This window comes from Cervus elaphus, chromosome 4, assembly GCF_910594005.1.
Source record: "Cervus elaphus chromosome 4, mCerEla1.1, whole genome shotgun sequence".
NCBI lineage: Eukaryota > Metazoa > Chordata > Mammalia > Artiodactyla > Cervidae > Cervus > Cervus elaphus.
The window spans coordinates 54,204,956-54,219,025 of NC_057818.1; the positions used below are offsets into that span (position 1 = coordinate 54,204,956).

Consider the following 14,070-nt stretch of genomic DNA (forward strand, 5'->3'; position numbering starts at 1 on the left):
TCTCTAGCAGTCATACAATTTCCCCCTTCGCCTCACTACGCCTCATGGCTCCACACAGTCACACACTTCAGGCTGCCCACCACCACCACGCAGTGGCTCGCCCCAGTTTGACGCATTGCAGGGAAGGCCGGACCAATCGGCACCGCGTTCTTATTTCCGCCGTGGCCCGGACCCAATAGCGGCGCGCCTCACACAGGGACGCGTCACGCGCCAGCCGAGCGGTGCCCCTCCGCCGAGGAGGAAAGTAGAGTGGGCACAGGGGGCGGGGCGCATGGCTACGGAAAGTAGTCCCGCGGCGGGTGCGCGCGCGCGCGCGCGGCCGGCCATAAACCCAACCCTGTGAGGAGTGAGAGGCCGCGGGCCCGACAGTCCTGAGAGAGGCGCGGAGGGATCCGTGGGAGCCGCAGTGCGGCGGCGCGCGGACCGGGCGGGGCGGGGCCGGGCGAGGCGGGGCGCGCGCGGCGGCCGTTGAGGGACCGTTGGGGCGGGTGGCGGCGGCGGCGGCGGCGCGCGCTGCAGGCAGTGAGTGTGGAGGCGCAGACGCGCGGCGGAGCTCGAGCTGCTGCAGCTGCTGCCGCCGCCGGAGGACCCTCGAAACCCGCGCTCCGGACACCCGGCCCTCGCCATGGTGAGTGAGACTGAGAGCCGCCGAGGTTGGGGGCACTGAGACGGCCACGGCAGAGGACCCCCGAGAGCACGAGTGGACTCAGAATGGAGGGGGAGGAGCGTTTGGGCCCCGGAGAGCGCCTCTGGACCCTTCTCTGCCTCTCGATCGGGGGCATTTGAACCCACAGTAGGGCGTTTGGTTCCCCAAAGGGAGTTGGGGGCTTCCAGAAGCGACAGTTAGCACCAGATGGGGTGTCTAGACCCCGGAAAGGGCACTTGAGCCCTCCAAGGGGGCATTTGAGTCGAGGATGGAGCATCTGGACTCTTGGACCCAGGATGGGGCTTCTGGTCGCTAAGGTGGGGTGTTTCGATTCCGGGGGAGCGAGGTAAGAGTCATTGGCTAGGGAAGGAGGTGACTTGTGCCCTGATAAAGGCTTTTGGGTCCTAATAGGTAGCAGGGAAGGGGGATCGGAGGGACGCCGGGCTGCTGGGAAACTCCCTGAGAGGGGGTGGTGGATAGCTGGGCCTGGGTGGAGGGGGAGCCCTCCCGGGAGGCAGGGAGGAGGGTCGCTTCTGCAGATCAGACCCTTGAGGGAAGAAAAGGGGGTTCTCCAAGGACCGACATTGCAGAGGAAGGAGGAGGAGGGTGAGGTGCATGCTCTGGAAGGAAGAGCCTGGGGTGGGTGGCAGCCAAGGTTAGAAGATGCCCTGGAAACCCTACAGGGACTGAAAAGGATGGGGTCGGGGAAGGGGTCAAAAAGGGATGGTGAGCTTGTCAGTGGTGGGGGGACAGGGCGCCTCGTGGTTAATGTGAGGGGCAGCCAGAGAAGGTTCTGAGGTTCCTATTGGGTTAAGACTATTGAACTAGGAAGGGAAATTGGGGGTTTTGGTGGGGGGAAGGGGGGCGTTGTGTTTGGGTTCATGAAGAGGTGGGTTTCCAAAGTGAAGGGTGGGAGAAAACTTCGGCTTCTGTGGTAGGAGGTGAGATGGAAGGCGATCCGGGGACATGTTAAAGAAAATGAATGGCAGCCGAGGTGGGCCTAGGGTTGGAGGTGGATGTGGTGGGTAGCTCCCTGGAAGTTTCCAGGGCAAAGCTGGGACAAAGACTGTTCAGTCTGGATGGGGAGTGGGCTGCAGAGGCCAGAGGGAGTGGCTCAAGGGTCCCTTTCCCAGGAAGAATGGGGCTGGGCAGGAGGCACCAGGCGGTGGGAGCAGGTGGGCGGAGTTGTTGGGGCCTCTATTGCGCACTGAAGCCGCATGAAATGGGGGTGGGGAGGAGCAAAGTTTAGGATGCATCAAATGAGCCAGCTTTTAAAGCTTTGAACCTCACCTGCTTGCTGCCCCTTTCAGACCCAGAGAGCTGTTTTTTTCCAAACAGGAATGCTGGTTTTACTTGGTCTCCAGCTCCACGCACCGCTCTGCATCTCCTCACTTGTGCCAAATGACAGTGCAGTACAGTGTGGCGTCGGTGACAATCACATGCCTGTTCCTATGGCCTCGGGGGTGGGGGCTGCAGAGAGGACCTCCAGAGGGACCCCTTCATCAGCCCCAGGGCCACTTGTTCCGTTCGGGGCCCTCCCTGAGTGCTTCTGTTAATTCCCAAAGCTCGGGCTTTGAGAGAAAACCAGCAGACTAGTTCTTTCCCGGTCCCCACCACCCACAGCCCCCAGCCCCCCCAGGCTCAGCCTCGGAGCCGTGTGCAGCCACCCTCCCTGGCAAGGCTGGGGAAAACAGGCAGCCGCCGCTTGTGTATCAGATCTCATACTTGCTGACACAGGCCTGATGGCTCCTCTCGCCGCTACCCCATTTTCCCCCAGCAGAGCCTTGCTAAACGGGCGCCGAATCACTGACAGGCGCCAGGAGGCCCCCACCTGCCAAATAAGACCTGAGCTTTGGCCCCACTAGTTTCTCTTTCCCTTTGTAATCAGCAAGGTATGGGTGGAACAAGTCACTGTTAACTGGCTTTGGACTTTGGCCTGAGCCCTGTGGCTCCTCCTTGGCCCGGGTGAGGGGCCCTGGCCTTGGTTTCTGATCTCATCTAACACTGCTCTCTGGCACTGGCTGAGGGCTGGGGCAAGGAAGAGAAATTATACCCTCTTCCCTCCCCCATCCCAGGATTTTTTTTTTCCTTGTCCAGCCTCTTGCTGGAGCCTAAAGGGATGGGGAAGCAGGGGACCAGCTGGGTTATTTTGCAGATAGTTTTTGGTGAAAGCTAAAAATCTGCAGATCTGGAAAGGGAAAAAGCCCTGAGAAGGAAGGGATCCCCAGCAGTGATCAGTTTTTTGGGCAGCAGCCTTGCTTTGAGATCTATAGCTGGGAGCTGGGCCCTTTTCCTTCCCCGCGCAGGGGAGAGGGTCTTCCTAAGAGGGAGGAGGGGAGTGTGACGGCCCTACAGGCAGAGCCACGCCTATTTGCAGCAAGCCTGGAACGGTGGCAGTGCCTCCTCTGCGCGTTGCAGCTTGGCGGCAGGGAGCGGTGGACAACCAGCCTTCAGCACCACTCGGGCGTTCCGCAACCTGCCCCAGCCTCCTTGCCCCCAGCCCCTGCGGGTGCTGCCCAAGATCGTGTGGCAGGGGTTCGAAGGGCCCTGGTTGGCCCAGCCCTTACCACGTAGGCCAGGGGAATGGATGAGAGCTGGGGGAGGGCAGCCCTCCCCCTCGGCCCTCCTCCCCAACCCTGGCGCTGCCTGGCCTTGGTAACAGAAGCCCATCCTGTCTTCTCACTTTCCCCCAGCAGCTTCCTCGGGTGTCAGGACCTAGGCGATCGGCTCAGCTTCTTTGCCCATAGAAGCCAAGGGAAGCAGAGGAGCAAAGGGCTCGTGGGCCTGGGGCTGCCAGGCTGGCATGCAGGAGCCTGGCAGCCCTGGGCCTCTTTTGAAATCGAGGCAGAAGTATCTCCTTTTGGCCTCCTAACCTTCCCTTTAGACTTTGGACTTTTCCAGAATGTGCATGTGTGCTGTGTTTCCTTCTCTACATTCCTGCTTCCCCCGCCCTTAGCCATTTCCCTTCTGTAATCATCACCCTGATTTCCCCTCCTGTTCTATCTGTTTGGGGCTTAGCCTCGAGTCCTTCTTCCTTTATATTTAAGAGAAAGAAAAAGGACACGTCAGACTTGTTCTAATGTGATTGGTCTTCACATTTGGGATGGGGCAGAAGGGTGGGGGTGGGGCTCTTGCTAGATTCCCAAGGAAGTTCTGGAATCTCTGTGTAGAATAACACTAGTACACACAGTGGCACGCCTTAGTTTGAGGGGCTGTCAGACTCAGAGCTGGAAGCCTGCTGGAGATGTGGAGCCCCTTCCCCTAGTTGTAAGAGGAAATGAGGAAGGGGGCAGTGGTCCAAGGGCGAGCCGTGCCTTCTGGCAGCACTCAGGGACCCCAAGGAAAATTCCTGTTTTACTGCCTAAAGCTAAACGTTGGGATTCAGCTCCCCCATTCCCGCGTGGCTCCTCCCCCAGGGGATCCCTCTGCTGGGCTGGTTCAGGACAGGCTGGCCTCTGCTTCTCCTCTGCCCCGCCCCCAAGCCCGGCAGGCGGGCAGCAGGGGCTGCCCGACCCCGACTGGCCATTCCCCAGAGTGGCCAGGGCCCGCAAGGGTTAAAAACTGCAGCGCAGCAGGGGGAGGTGACTTGAGTCCTCCAGCCTCTGCCACCAGCGCCATGCCTGCTGCAGTCCCCTCCCCGACACTCACCCTTCTTGCCCCAAAGGAGCAGTGGAGTGAATGGTGCCCCGTGCCGAAGAGACTGGGGGCTGCCCCCCTGCCTGCCCAGGGTTCTTTCAGGCACGCCACAGACACTAGTTGGCAGAATTGTTGCCAGTTGGGTCTGCAGTGCTTGGACCTGGTGCTTCCAAATTGGTGACATAGAAACTAGGAAAGAGCCGGCTGCCTACCCTGGGCCTGGCCTGCTTCAGTTTGGAGCCTTCTAGAAGAGCTGCTTGATTAGGCTTCCAGGGCAACTGCTCCCTTCACTCAGCCTCTGGGGCTCCCAGCGGCTGTGACGGCGCTGAGACGTGAACCGGCGCAGGTGCAGCTGGGCTGGGGCTGGCTCCAGGGCCCTGGGTCAGGCTGGCCTGGGTCTCCAGCCTCACGAATCACCAGGCTTGATCCAGTACTGGCTCTGGCATGACCGCCCTTGCCCAGGTACATGGACTGCCATGTGGAGCTGGCCGCACCAGCGGGGGCCGGGCTGAGCAAGGAAAGATGTGCCAGCCCGTGACTAACTTTCTCCTTCCTGCTTTTCCAGGCTGACCAGCTGACCGAGGAGCAGATCGCAGGTGAGCTTGCTTCCCTCCTTCCCTCCCCCATCCCCCTTTTCTCCCCTCACCCTGCCGCATGAACGCCTCTGCATCCCCAGCCAAGTCTTAGGCCAGCCAGGAGGAGCATCTGACAGAAACTCATGTGTATGAGCGCGCACAGTGACACCAGACCCCACAGTCCTGAGCCAGGCCCTCCTCAGGCGGCAGGGCCGTGTTCCTCTCCTGGCCAGGGGTCACCGGGCCTTTTAATCGGTGGCTGCAGGGTGAGCCCAGCCGTCTGTCCTGGCTCCTGCCAGTTAGGCTCAGAAGGTGAACTCCCTGCAGGGCTCCTGGCCCACTTCAGGAGCCACCCAGGGGAGGGCTTGTCACTCCCACCTCTGCACTCCCCTTCGCTCATGCTTGCACTCACTTCTTCCTGGGCCGGAAGTGTCTTCCCCCAGCTCTTTGCATCAGACAGCTCCTTCTCCTCTTTTGGGTCTTGATTCAAATGTCATCTTGGAAAGGCCTTCCCTGACCCCATCTCAAATAAACAGCCTTCCATCACTCTGTTTCCTTACTAGCCTTTCTCACCATCTGAAATTAATCTCTGATGTCTGCCGACTGCATCTCCCTGTCACTAGATGAGATCCTCACTGGGGGCTTTTTTGTGTGTTGGTCCCTGCTGTACCTTTGGTGCCTGCAACATAATGGTTGCTGCGTAGATTTTTGTTAGCTAAATAACTAAATGAACAAGGGAACGATCACATATCTTCCAGTAAGCTTAAAGAAGTCCTTGAGTCCTATGTAATTCATTTTTGTAGGCTCCCCTAAAGCCCTGTGGCCACAGCTACAGGAAGTACTGTGTGCTGAGAAGGTTTCTGTGTCCTGTCCCCCCACCCCTGCCCCCCAGACTGTGAGCTACTACTAAAGGACAGAGACCAGCTCCCAGTTACGTCCCACAGCCATGGGCCAGCACGAAGTAGCCCCTGGAGCCCGGCTTTGCTGTCAGGGTCCACAGGCTGCATGTGACACGCACAGAGAGCCCAGCTTCCGAAGTGGGGGAGGTGGGCGTGGGCTTGCCTTCTCTTCTTTACTCCCCTTTCCTCCTCCTTCCCCCACATCTTCAGCTTCTGAACTTTGGAGACCCACCAAGGAAAAGCAGAGAGCTGCCTTGTTGTGCAGTGATCCTGAGCGCAGGGTGCCCGCGTGACCCCTGAGAACAACAAGGCCTCGGCACAGGGAGGCGCCAGCATCCCCCAGGAGACTCGGAGTCTCGGAGTCTCCAGGGCCCAGAGGCTCAGGCCGGGGCAGAGCCTCTCGGCTGTACGTGTGGCTCCCGTACCGGCCACCCACAGCCCCAGCTCTGCCCTCGCTTGACACCAACACACACTCCACATCGCCTCCACCCTCCCCTCGTCCCCATTAGCAAACTGTCCGCCGCCTCACCCCAGCCCACACCCTCTGGGAATAGGCTGCCAGGCATCTGTTCCCCTAGGGTTTGGGGGCAGGGAGCACCAGGTGCCAAAATGGGCCCAGTGGGAGGGCAGGAGCCACGTGCTTCTCCTCCCGCTCCTGATGCGGCCCCAGCTGTGGCCTTCCCACTCAGCACCCCCAGCTCCTCGGCCTCCTGGCTTGGCAGCCGTCCCCTCTCCTTCCACACCCGCCACCCCGCCTACCCCACACAGTCCATCAGCCGCGCCCTGCTGCCGGCCGCCCCCACACTCCGACCCACACGCTGGGTCTGGAAACTGAGAGCCGGGCTGGTAGTCCCCGTCGGACGGGATGCTGTGGCGCCCGGCGCTGTCCTGCAGTCCCTCCTGCCCTTCCTCTCCTGGCCTGCTGACCTTGCCTGGCACACTTCAGACGGAGACTTCCTTGGCTCTCCTCCCTTCCGGGACACTGGTCCGTTTCATCACTCGAGGGAGAGACTGAAGCCAGGGACCAAAAAGAAATGTAGAGGATCTAAGGCCACCGTCAGCCCGTTTTCCCCAGTGTTCTCAGCCGGGCGGAGCGGGCAACTTTCCCCGTCACCGAGCAGGCTCTCCGTGAGGGGTGAAGGGAAGAAGGAAGCGGCCTGTGCCCAGTACAGAGGCGAGAGGCTTGGGCTGGCATCGGATCCCCTTCTGGTTTCTTGAGGCGGGCCTGACTCTCAGGCCTTGCCGTGCCCTCACCTCTGGTTTGTTGTGCTCCTCGCTGCAGAGTTCAAGGAGGCCTTCTCCCTCTTCGACAAGGACGGGGACGGCACCATCACCACCAAGGAGCTGGGGACGGTGATGAGGTCCCTGGGGCAGAACCCCACTGAGGCCGAGCTGCAGGACATGATCAACGAGGTGGATGCAGATGGTGAGCCCGCACCCAGGGCAGGAGGGCAGCCCTCTCCCAGTGCCCCCGGGGAGCCGCCCTCCGGGGTGGACGACCAGCGTCTCCTCCGCCAGGGCTCTGGGGACATCTCCCCGGGCTCAGGCCCAGAGCATCTCCCTCCCTCCCCCACCTCGCAGGGAATGGGACCATTGACTTCCCCGAGTTCCTGACCATGATGGCCAGAAAGATGAAGGACACGGACAGCGAGGAGGAGATCCGAGAGGCCTTCCGTGTGTTTGACAAGGTGAGCAGGCCTTTCCCTGAGGGGCGCTGGCATTCCGGCAGAGAGTAGGACAGGTGGGGTTGCGGGACACCCAGCCTAACCGGAGTCACCACTTCCAGAGGCCAGGGTTCCAGTGCCAGCCCCACTGCCAGCTTGCTCTGCCACCACAGGAAGCCCCTGCCTATGCCAAGGGAGGTGACTGACAGGCCCTGCGCTGGGGTCTTTCTCCCGCTGCCCCCCAGGAGAGAGCCGGGTGAACGGACGCCTCGAGCTTGGAGCCTTTGTCTGTCCCCTGACACCCAGGACGGCATGTGCTGGGGTTTCTCCCACTGCCCCCCAAGAAAACGCCGGGCAGACGAATGCCTCACGCTCAGCGCCTTTGTCTGTCCCCCAACATGCAGGACGGCAATGGGTATATCAGCGCTGCAGAGCTGCGCCACGTCATGACGAACCTGGGTGAGAAGCTGACCGACGAGGAGGTGGACGAGATGATCAGGGAGGCCGACATCGACGGGGACGGCCAGGTCAATTATGAAGGTGAGCCGCCAGCCCCGTCTCCATGCCCGCGGGAGCTAGGGGAACCCCACTCTCTGCTGACCCCCCTGTCTTTCCTTCCACAGAGTTTGTACAGATGATGACTGCAAAGTGAAGGCCCCCGGGCAGCTGGTGATGCCCGTTCTCTCGATCTCTCTCTCTCCCCGCGCGCGCACTCTCTTCAACACTCCCTGCCTATCCCGGTTTTAGCAAACACCAGTTGATGGACTGAGAATCTGATAAAGCAACAAAAGATTTGTCCCAAGCTGCATGATTGCTCTTTCTCTTCCTCCCGAGTCTCCTTCCAGGCCCCCGCCATCTCTTCCTTCAGCCCTCCCGCCTTCCATTCACATCTTCCAAGGCCTGATGCATTCATAAGATGAGCCCCCAGTCCCCTTCAGGGGGCCTCTGCCCTCCTCCTCCAGCCCGGGTGGCTCGCATCCATTTTGGTTTGTTTCTGTTCATTCGTCATCTTATTTTGGGGTGCCAGGGTGGCCGCCGGCACTGTCCCGGGACCTGCTTGGGGAGGGGCCGAGGCCCTCAGGAGGGCCGGGCGTGAGAGGCACACCTTTTGCTGTTGCATGCGACCAGCCTGTGATACCCTGTGCCCATCCCAGAGCCTGTCGGGGCAGGAGTGCCCAGCGGGGCGTTCCAGAAGGACTGAGGGTGGTAGGGAGGGCCCGGAGCTGCGGTGTTGCCTGGATGTGGCCCAGGAGGCGGCCAGGGGGCGAGGGAGGCTTGGCAGCTGGCATGCTCTTAGCACGTGAGGAGGCTGGCCAGGCTGGGCAGCGCTCAGATCCCATTGGCTGCTCTTCTGAAGCCATTCGACTGGCTCCCTGAGGTGGGGTGGGTGGGGACCGCTCCCCTGGTGCCCCTGCACATTGCCCCCCATCCCGTGTTCCCGAAGCGATCTCAAGCTGTCCTGGTGCTAACATCCCACGCCGCTCCCTTGTGACGCCCCCGCCCTCCCGCATCCCGGTCCCCTCGTGGGAACGCACGTGGGGTTGGCCGCTTTGTCACATGCGACTCATCCTTCCGTTTTTTCTTTATACCCCTTAAAACTCTTAATTTTGTCTGAAAAACTCTTAATTTTGTCTGAAACCATGCCGGGCTAGCTGAGGGGCGGGGATTGGGAGGATGTGCCCCACCACGCGCTCAAGAGAACATACCTGCAATAAAACAGTCCTGTTGGCCCGCCGGCCCCTCCCGCTTCCCTGTGGTGGCTCGGCCGGCTCCCCAGCCCCATCTGTGCTGTCTGTGCGCCCACCTGCCTGCCCCCACACTCCCCAGCGGAGAGCATGATCCGCAACCTGGCTTCTGACTTTAGCCTCTGGGACAAGTAAGTCAACATGGGCAGTTCGGTCGTCTGGATTTTTTTTTTTTTCTTTTTTTCCTTTTTCCGTTCATTTCATCTGCCCCCACCCCCATCCCACCCCACCCCTCAGGTCGATCAAGTGGCTTTTCCTGGGACCTGCCCAGCTTTGAGAATCTTCTCGTCCACCCTGTGGCACCCAGCCTCCAGGGAAGGGGGGGGGGGCATAGCGGGAGACCCAGCCAAGAGCTGAGGGTAAGGGCAGGTAGGCGTGAAGCTGTGGACGTTTTCAGAGTGTTTTGGTTTTTCTTTTTTTTTTTTTCAAACCGGGCAATATTTGTGTTCAAGCTGTGAAGAAAAATATATATCAATGTTTTCCAATAAAATACAGTGACTACCTGACTGCTCCTCCCTTCTTGTCTTGGTTTCTGGGCCTGCTCCCTGCACAGGCCTGAAACCCTGCCCCAAAAGAGTCTGTCTGCTGTGGGATCTGGTTCCCTGGCCAAGGACCAAACCTGGGCCCCTCACACTGGGAGTGTGGAGGCTTAGCCACAAGGGGGGTCCCAGCCTGTCAGCTTTGAGTGCTCGGCGCCTGCACGTGTGTGTAGGACCAACCCCGCCTTAGTAGGGCCACCTGTCAGCCACACACAGGACCACACGGTGAGGCCCGAGAAGGCCGGAGGCGGGTCCATCGCGTCACAGCAATGGCCCGGTTTGGGGGCAAACCAGTGACAAGCTGAAAGGTGGATGGATGGGTCACCTGCTGTCCAGGAGGAGGAAGGGCATCATCCAAGGAGAGAGGAAGGCTAGGTCCGACTGGGGGGCCCAGGCCAGGTGGGGGATTCTTGACAGGGCCCTCTGGCCAAGAGGCGACCAGTCCCCATTGGCAGGCTAAGTGCTGAGTTTGAACTGAACTGAACACAGTGGGGAGAAAAGAGGTGTTCCTGAGCTCACAGCTTCAGTCAGTCCCGAAAGACAAAGGACTAAAGCTCAGAACAACTACTGTAAACCCTAGAAAGCCCCTCAACTTCCCCAAGGTAAGCGCAGCTATGGAAAAGAAAGCATGGGACTTCCTGGCAGTCCAGTGGTTAAACCTTGCCTTCCAATTAAGGAGAGCGAAGATCCCACATAGTGCCAAAAAACCAAAACAACAAAAACAAGCTCATGTTGAGGTCTGAGAAAACAAAATTCTGTAAAGCAATTATCCTTCGATAAATAAAAAGTAATATTGTAACAAAGTCAAAGACTTTTAAAATCATCCATATCAAAAAAAATTAAGTGGGGAGGCCCAGTCCCCAGGTACAAAACCCATCCGATTCCCTCTCAGGGGTGGGAGTGAACGGTCAATAGACAACAGTCTAACATCTGAGCAGCTGTCTCTTTGACCACCGGGAGCAGGCAGGAGGTGAGCAGAAACAGCTCAGTGGAGTAAAAAGCCACCTATTCACCTTCACCTGGCCTTGGGAGGATGGCGAAGCCTCATGAGGCCCAAACTCAGGGGCTTTCCTGTGGCTTCAGAGTAAATGGTCATTTAAAAAAAAAAAAGGGTGGGGGGCGGTGGTGGTGGCTTCCCTGGTAGTCCAGTGGTTAAGAGTTTGTCTGCCAATGTTGGATCCTGATCAGGGAAGATCCCACATGCACCCAGGGTCACTAAGCTCATGCACCACAACTATTGACACTCTAGAGCCTGTGCTCCACAAAAAAAAGCCACTGCATTGAGAACCCCAAGCACCGCACCCAGAAAGTAGCCTCCAATCTCAGCAGTGAGAGGAAGCCCACACGTGGCAACAAAGACCCAGCACAGCCAAACATACTAAATCTCTTAAAAACTGACTTCAGGTAGGCCAGAGGGCTTCCCCTGGTGGCTCAAATGGTAAAGACTCTGTTTTCAATGCAGGAGACTCAGGTTCGATCCCTGGGTCAGGAAGATCCCCTGGAGAAGGAAATGGCAACCCACTCCAGTATTCTTGCCTGGAGAATTCCATGGACAGAGGAGTTGGGTGGGCTACAGGCCATGGGGTGGCAAAGAGTCAGACACGACTGAGTGACTGACAGGCCAGAGATAAGGGGAAGGCTAGGCTGAGGCTGGGGTCAAAACAGTGGAATCTGGGATGAGAGCTGCCTTCTTAGCAGCCAGAATACCTGTGGAAAACTCTGGTCTTACAGTTCAGAAGAAGACAGGTCTTGGTGACTCACAGAATTGGGCTCCAACACAGTGTGACCACTCACTTCAGTGTCTATACTCACTAAGCCTCAGGTCTTAGCTCTGACACTGCCTTCTTCATAACCTTGGAACAGTGACTTCACTTCTCTGAGCCTCAGTTTACCCATCTGCAAAATGGGAAACAATCATCTCTCAAAGGAGGAACATAAAACATCCACCTCAGAGGGGTGTGCCACTTTCTAGACATCATCTCATTTATATCTCACCCAGGCCAGGTTGAGTCCCAATAAAATTTTTTTCCCATTTTTTTTTCCCATTTATGACATGTATCCTCCCCAGTGGGCATATGAGCATAAGTTATCAAGAGCTGACAGGAGGGATGTCCCTGGCAGTCCAGTGGTTGAGACTCTGAGCCTCCACTGCGGGGGTGGGGGGGAGGTGGGGAGGGGCGCAAACAGGTTGGATCCTGGGCCAGGAAACTGGCATGTCACGTGGCGTATATATATATATATATATATATTTTTTTTTTTTTTTTTTTTTTTTTTTTTTAAGAGCTTACAGGAAAGGAACGGAGGCCTGGGAAGTAAAGCCTCTCACAGCACTCTTCTTGGAAGTGGCTGCACTGGGACTTGAACCCCAGGTTATTCACATCCCAAACACCCACACTTTTAACCACCCCAGCACGTTGCCTGCACTTCTCTACTGCCTGTCGATTATTTCCCCCCTTGGGCCCTAGTTTTTGAAAGACTTTTACTCCCATACAAACTGCATTATTAAAAAGGCATGACTTCCCCTTCCCATTCTTTATTAACCACAGGCACGGAGATGGCACTCTCCAGTGCTAATGGACAGGGGAAACGCGGAGGAGCACGCATCAGCTGATGCTGGCCGTGGAAGTCATTTCCAACTCAGGCTCATGGATCCGCTGGGCCAGCTCAAAGCCTGTCACTGAGAAAGTGACTAGGCAGGGGGCCACATGGTGGGACACATGCCCACCCGGGGCCCACAGGAGAGAAACCCAGGCTCCCCGCACTTGCCGGAGGGAGTGGCTGTGGGACCTCGTCTCAGTGTCATTCCCACTGTGGCCAGCAGGTGGGGCAGTGACTACAGAGGGACCAGAGAGCGGCAACTCCCAAGAACCCGCGAGGGCGTATATGGGCGTGCATGCTTAAGTCCCATCTGTGCTCCAAAATCAGAAATAAATAAAGAAATGAAGTTAAAAGTGCATAAAGTCTCCGTGAAGGAGACATACTTGTTCCTAGTCTCTCACTTCTTGACTCCAACCCCAGACCAGAGCTGGCACCTCCCTTGTACTCTGTTCTCGATACATTTCACAGCTTATAGGTTTGTGTTTTTACTGCTTATTGTAATATATATTTCTGAGATTATTAAACTGTCACCCCCTGAGAGCTCCCCGGCGGTCCAGTGGTTAGAACTCCGCACTTCCACTGGCGCAGGGTACAGGTTCGATCCCTGGTCAGGGAACTAAGATCCCACATGCTGCAGGGGGGAAGAAATTGTCACTCCCACTGGATTGTGAGCAAGGTAAGCCCAAGGCAACATCAGACACCTGCTATCTCCCTAACGGCACAGAGCTGCCTTGAGCCCAGAGCAGGCTCAAGGGAATGCATGTTGAATTGATGAATGAATGAGAGATGAAAGAAAGGAGGCATTAGAAACCAGAGTCAGAACCCTGTGCACAACAGAAGCCCTCCTCTTTATTTGGTTCACTTTCTTAGAGTCCTCAGATCCATCCTGGCTCAGCCATCTCCTCCTCCATGCAGCCCTCCCCGATCTTCTCCCTAAACTCCACCTTCCCTGGCCCCAATCCCCCAGCCCTGCCCACTCTGAAGAGTGAGCTCCAGGAGAGCAGAGCTAAGGCTATCTGTCATCACTGTGTCCCCAACATCACAGGGATAAAACCTGACATACAGGAAGCCCTCAATCAAAGCCTGCTGAATGAATGAACAGCTGTCTGTGCTACAGGCTGCAGTGAGGGCCACCATGGAGCCCTGGAAGTGCCTAGAGCACCTGAGAGGAGTGATAGCGCCTTCAAGGATGAGGAGGAGCCTCGGCGGGACCTTGAAAGGCAAGGGTGCTTTTGATGAATGGAGAAGGGAAACATCTTACAGGAAGGGTGAGCCCAATGAGTAAAGAAGTGGAGGCCTGAAAGGTCTTGTGCTCTTTGGGGAAATCACGATTTTCTGCTGTGGCCAAGCAGAGAGCGTGGGAGTTTGGCCCTTGGCCTCCAGGCAGTGGGAGCCCTTGGAGCTTGGCAGGCAGGGGAGGGGCCACTCAGACAGGAGCTCCAGACAGGACTGTGGCCGACAGTGAGACGCTACCCCAGGAACCAGCGGGGAGAGGAGCTTCCAGATCCGGGCAGATGGGGCGGGAGTTGGGGCCCTTGGCGGACAGCTTAGACATCCACAGTGGGATGCAGAGGAGGGGACGGAATCCTGAGATGCTAGGCCTGGTGGGTAAAAGTCAGCAGAAAACCAGCTTCAACACTGAATCCTCTCCTTCTCTTAATCAACACCCGAAAAAGAGGACTGATAGTGGCACCCACCTTGGGGTGCTGGGGGTTGAAAAGCCCAGCCCTGTGCTGCCATTCAGCGAGTTCTGAGGGGCCAGAATGGA

The 14,070-nt window shown here is 57.8% G+C and overlaps 1 protein-coding gene across 1 annotated transcript; it reads left to right on the forward strand.

The window, feature by feature from the left end:
- The first annotated feature begins 296 nt into the window (after window positions 1-296).
- Window positions 297-9,671, forward strand: CALM3 (calmodulin 3). The gene is made up of 6 exons (XM_043899564.1): window positions 297-628; window positions 4,848-4,878; window positions 7,039-7,182; window positions 7,338-7,444; window positions 7,825-7,960; window positions 8,044-9,671. The coding sequence occupies exons 1-6, from the start codon at window positions 626-628 to the stop codon at window positions 8,070-8,072; spliced, it is 450 nt and encodes a 149-aa protein (XP_043755499.1). The 5' UTR covers window positions 297-625; the 3' UTR covers window positions 8,073-9,671.
- Window positions 9,672-14,070: the final 4,399 nt, after the last annotated feature.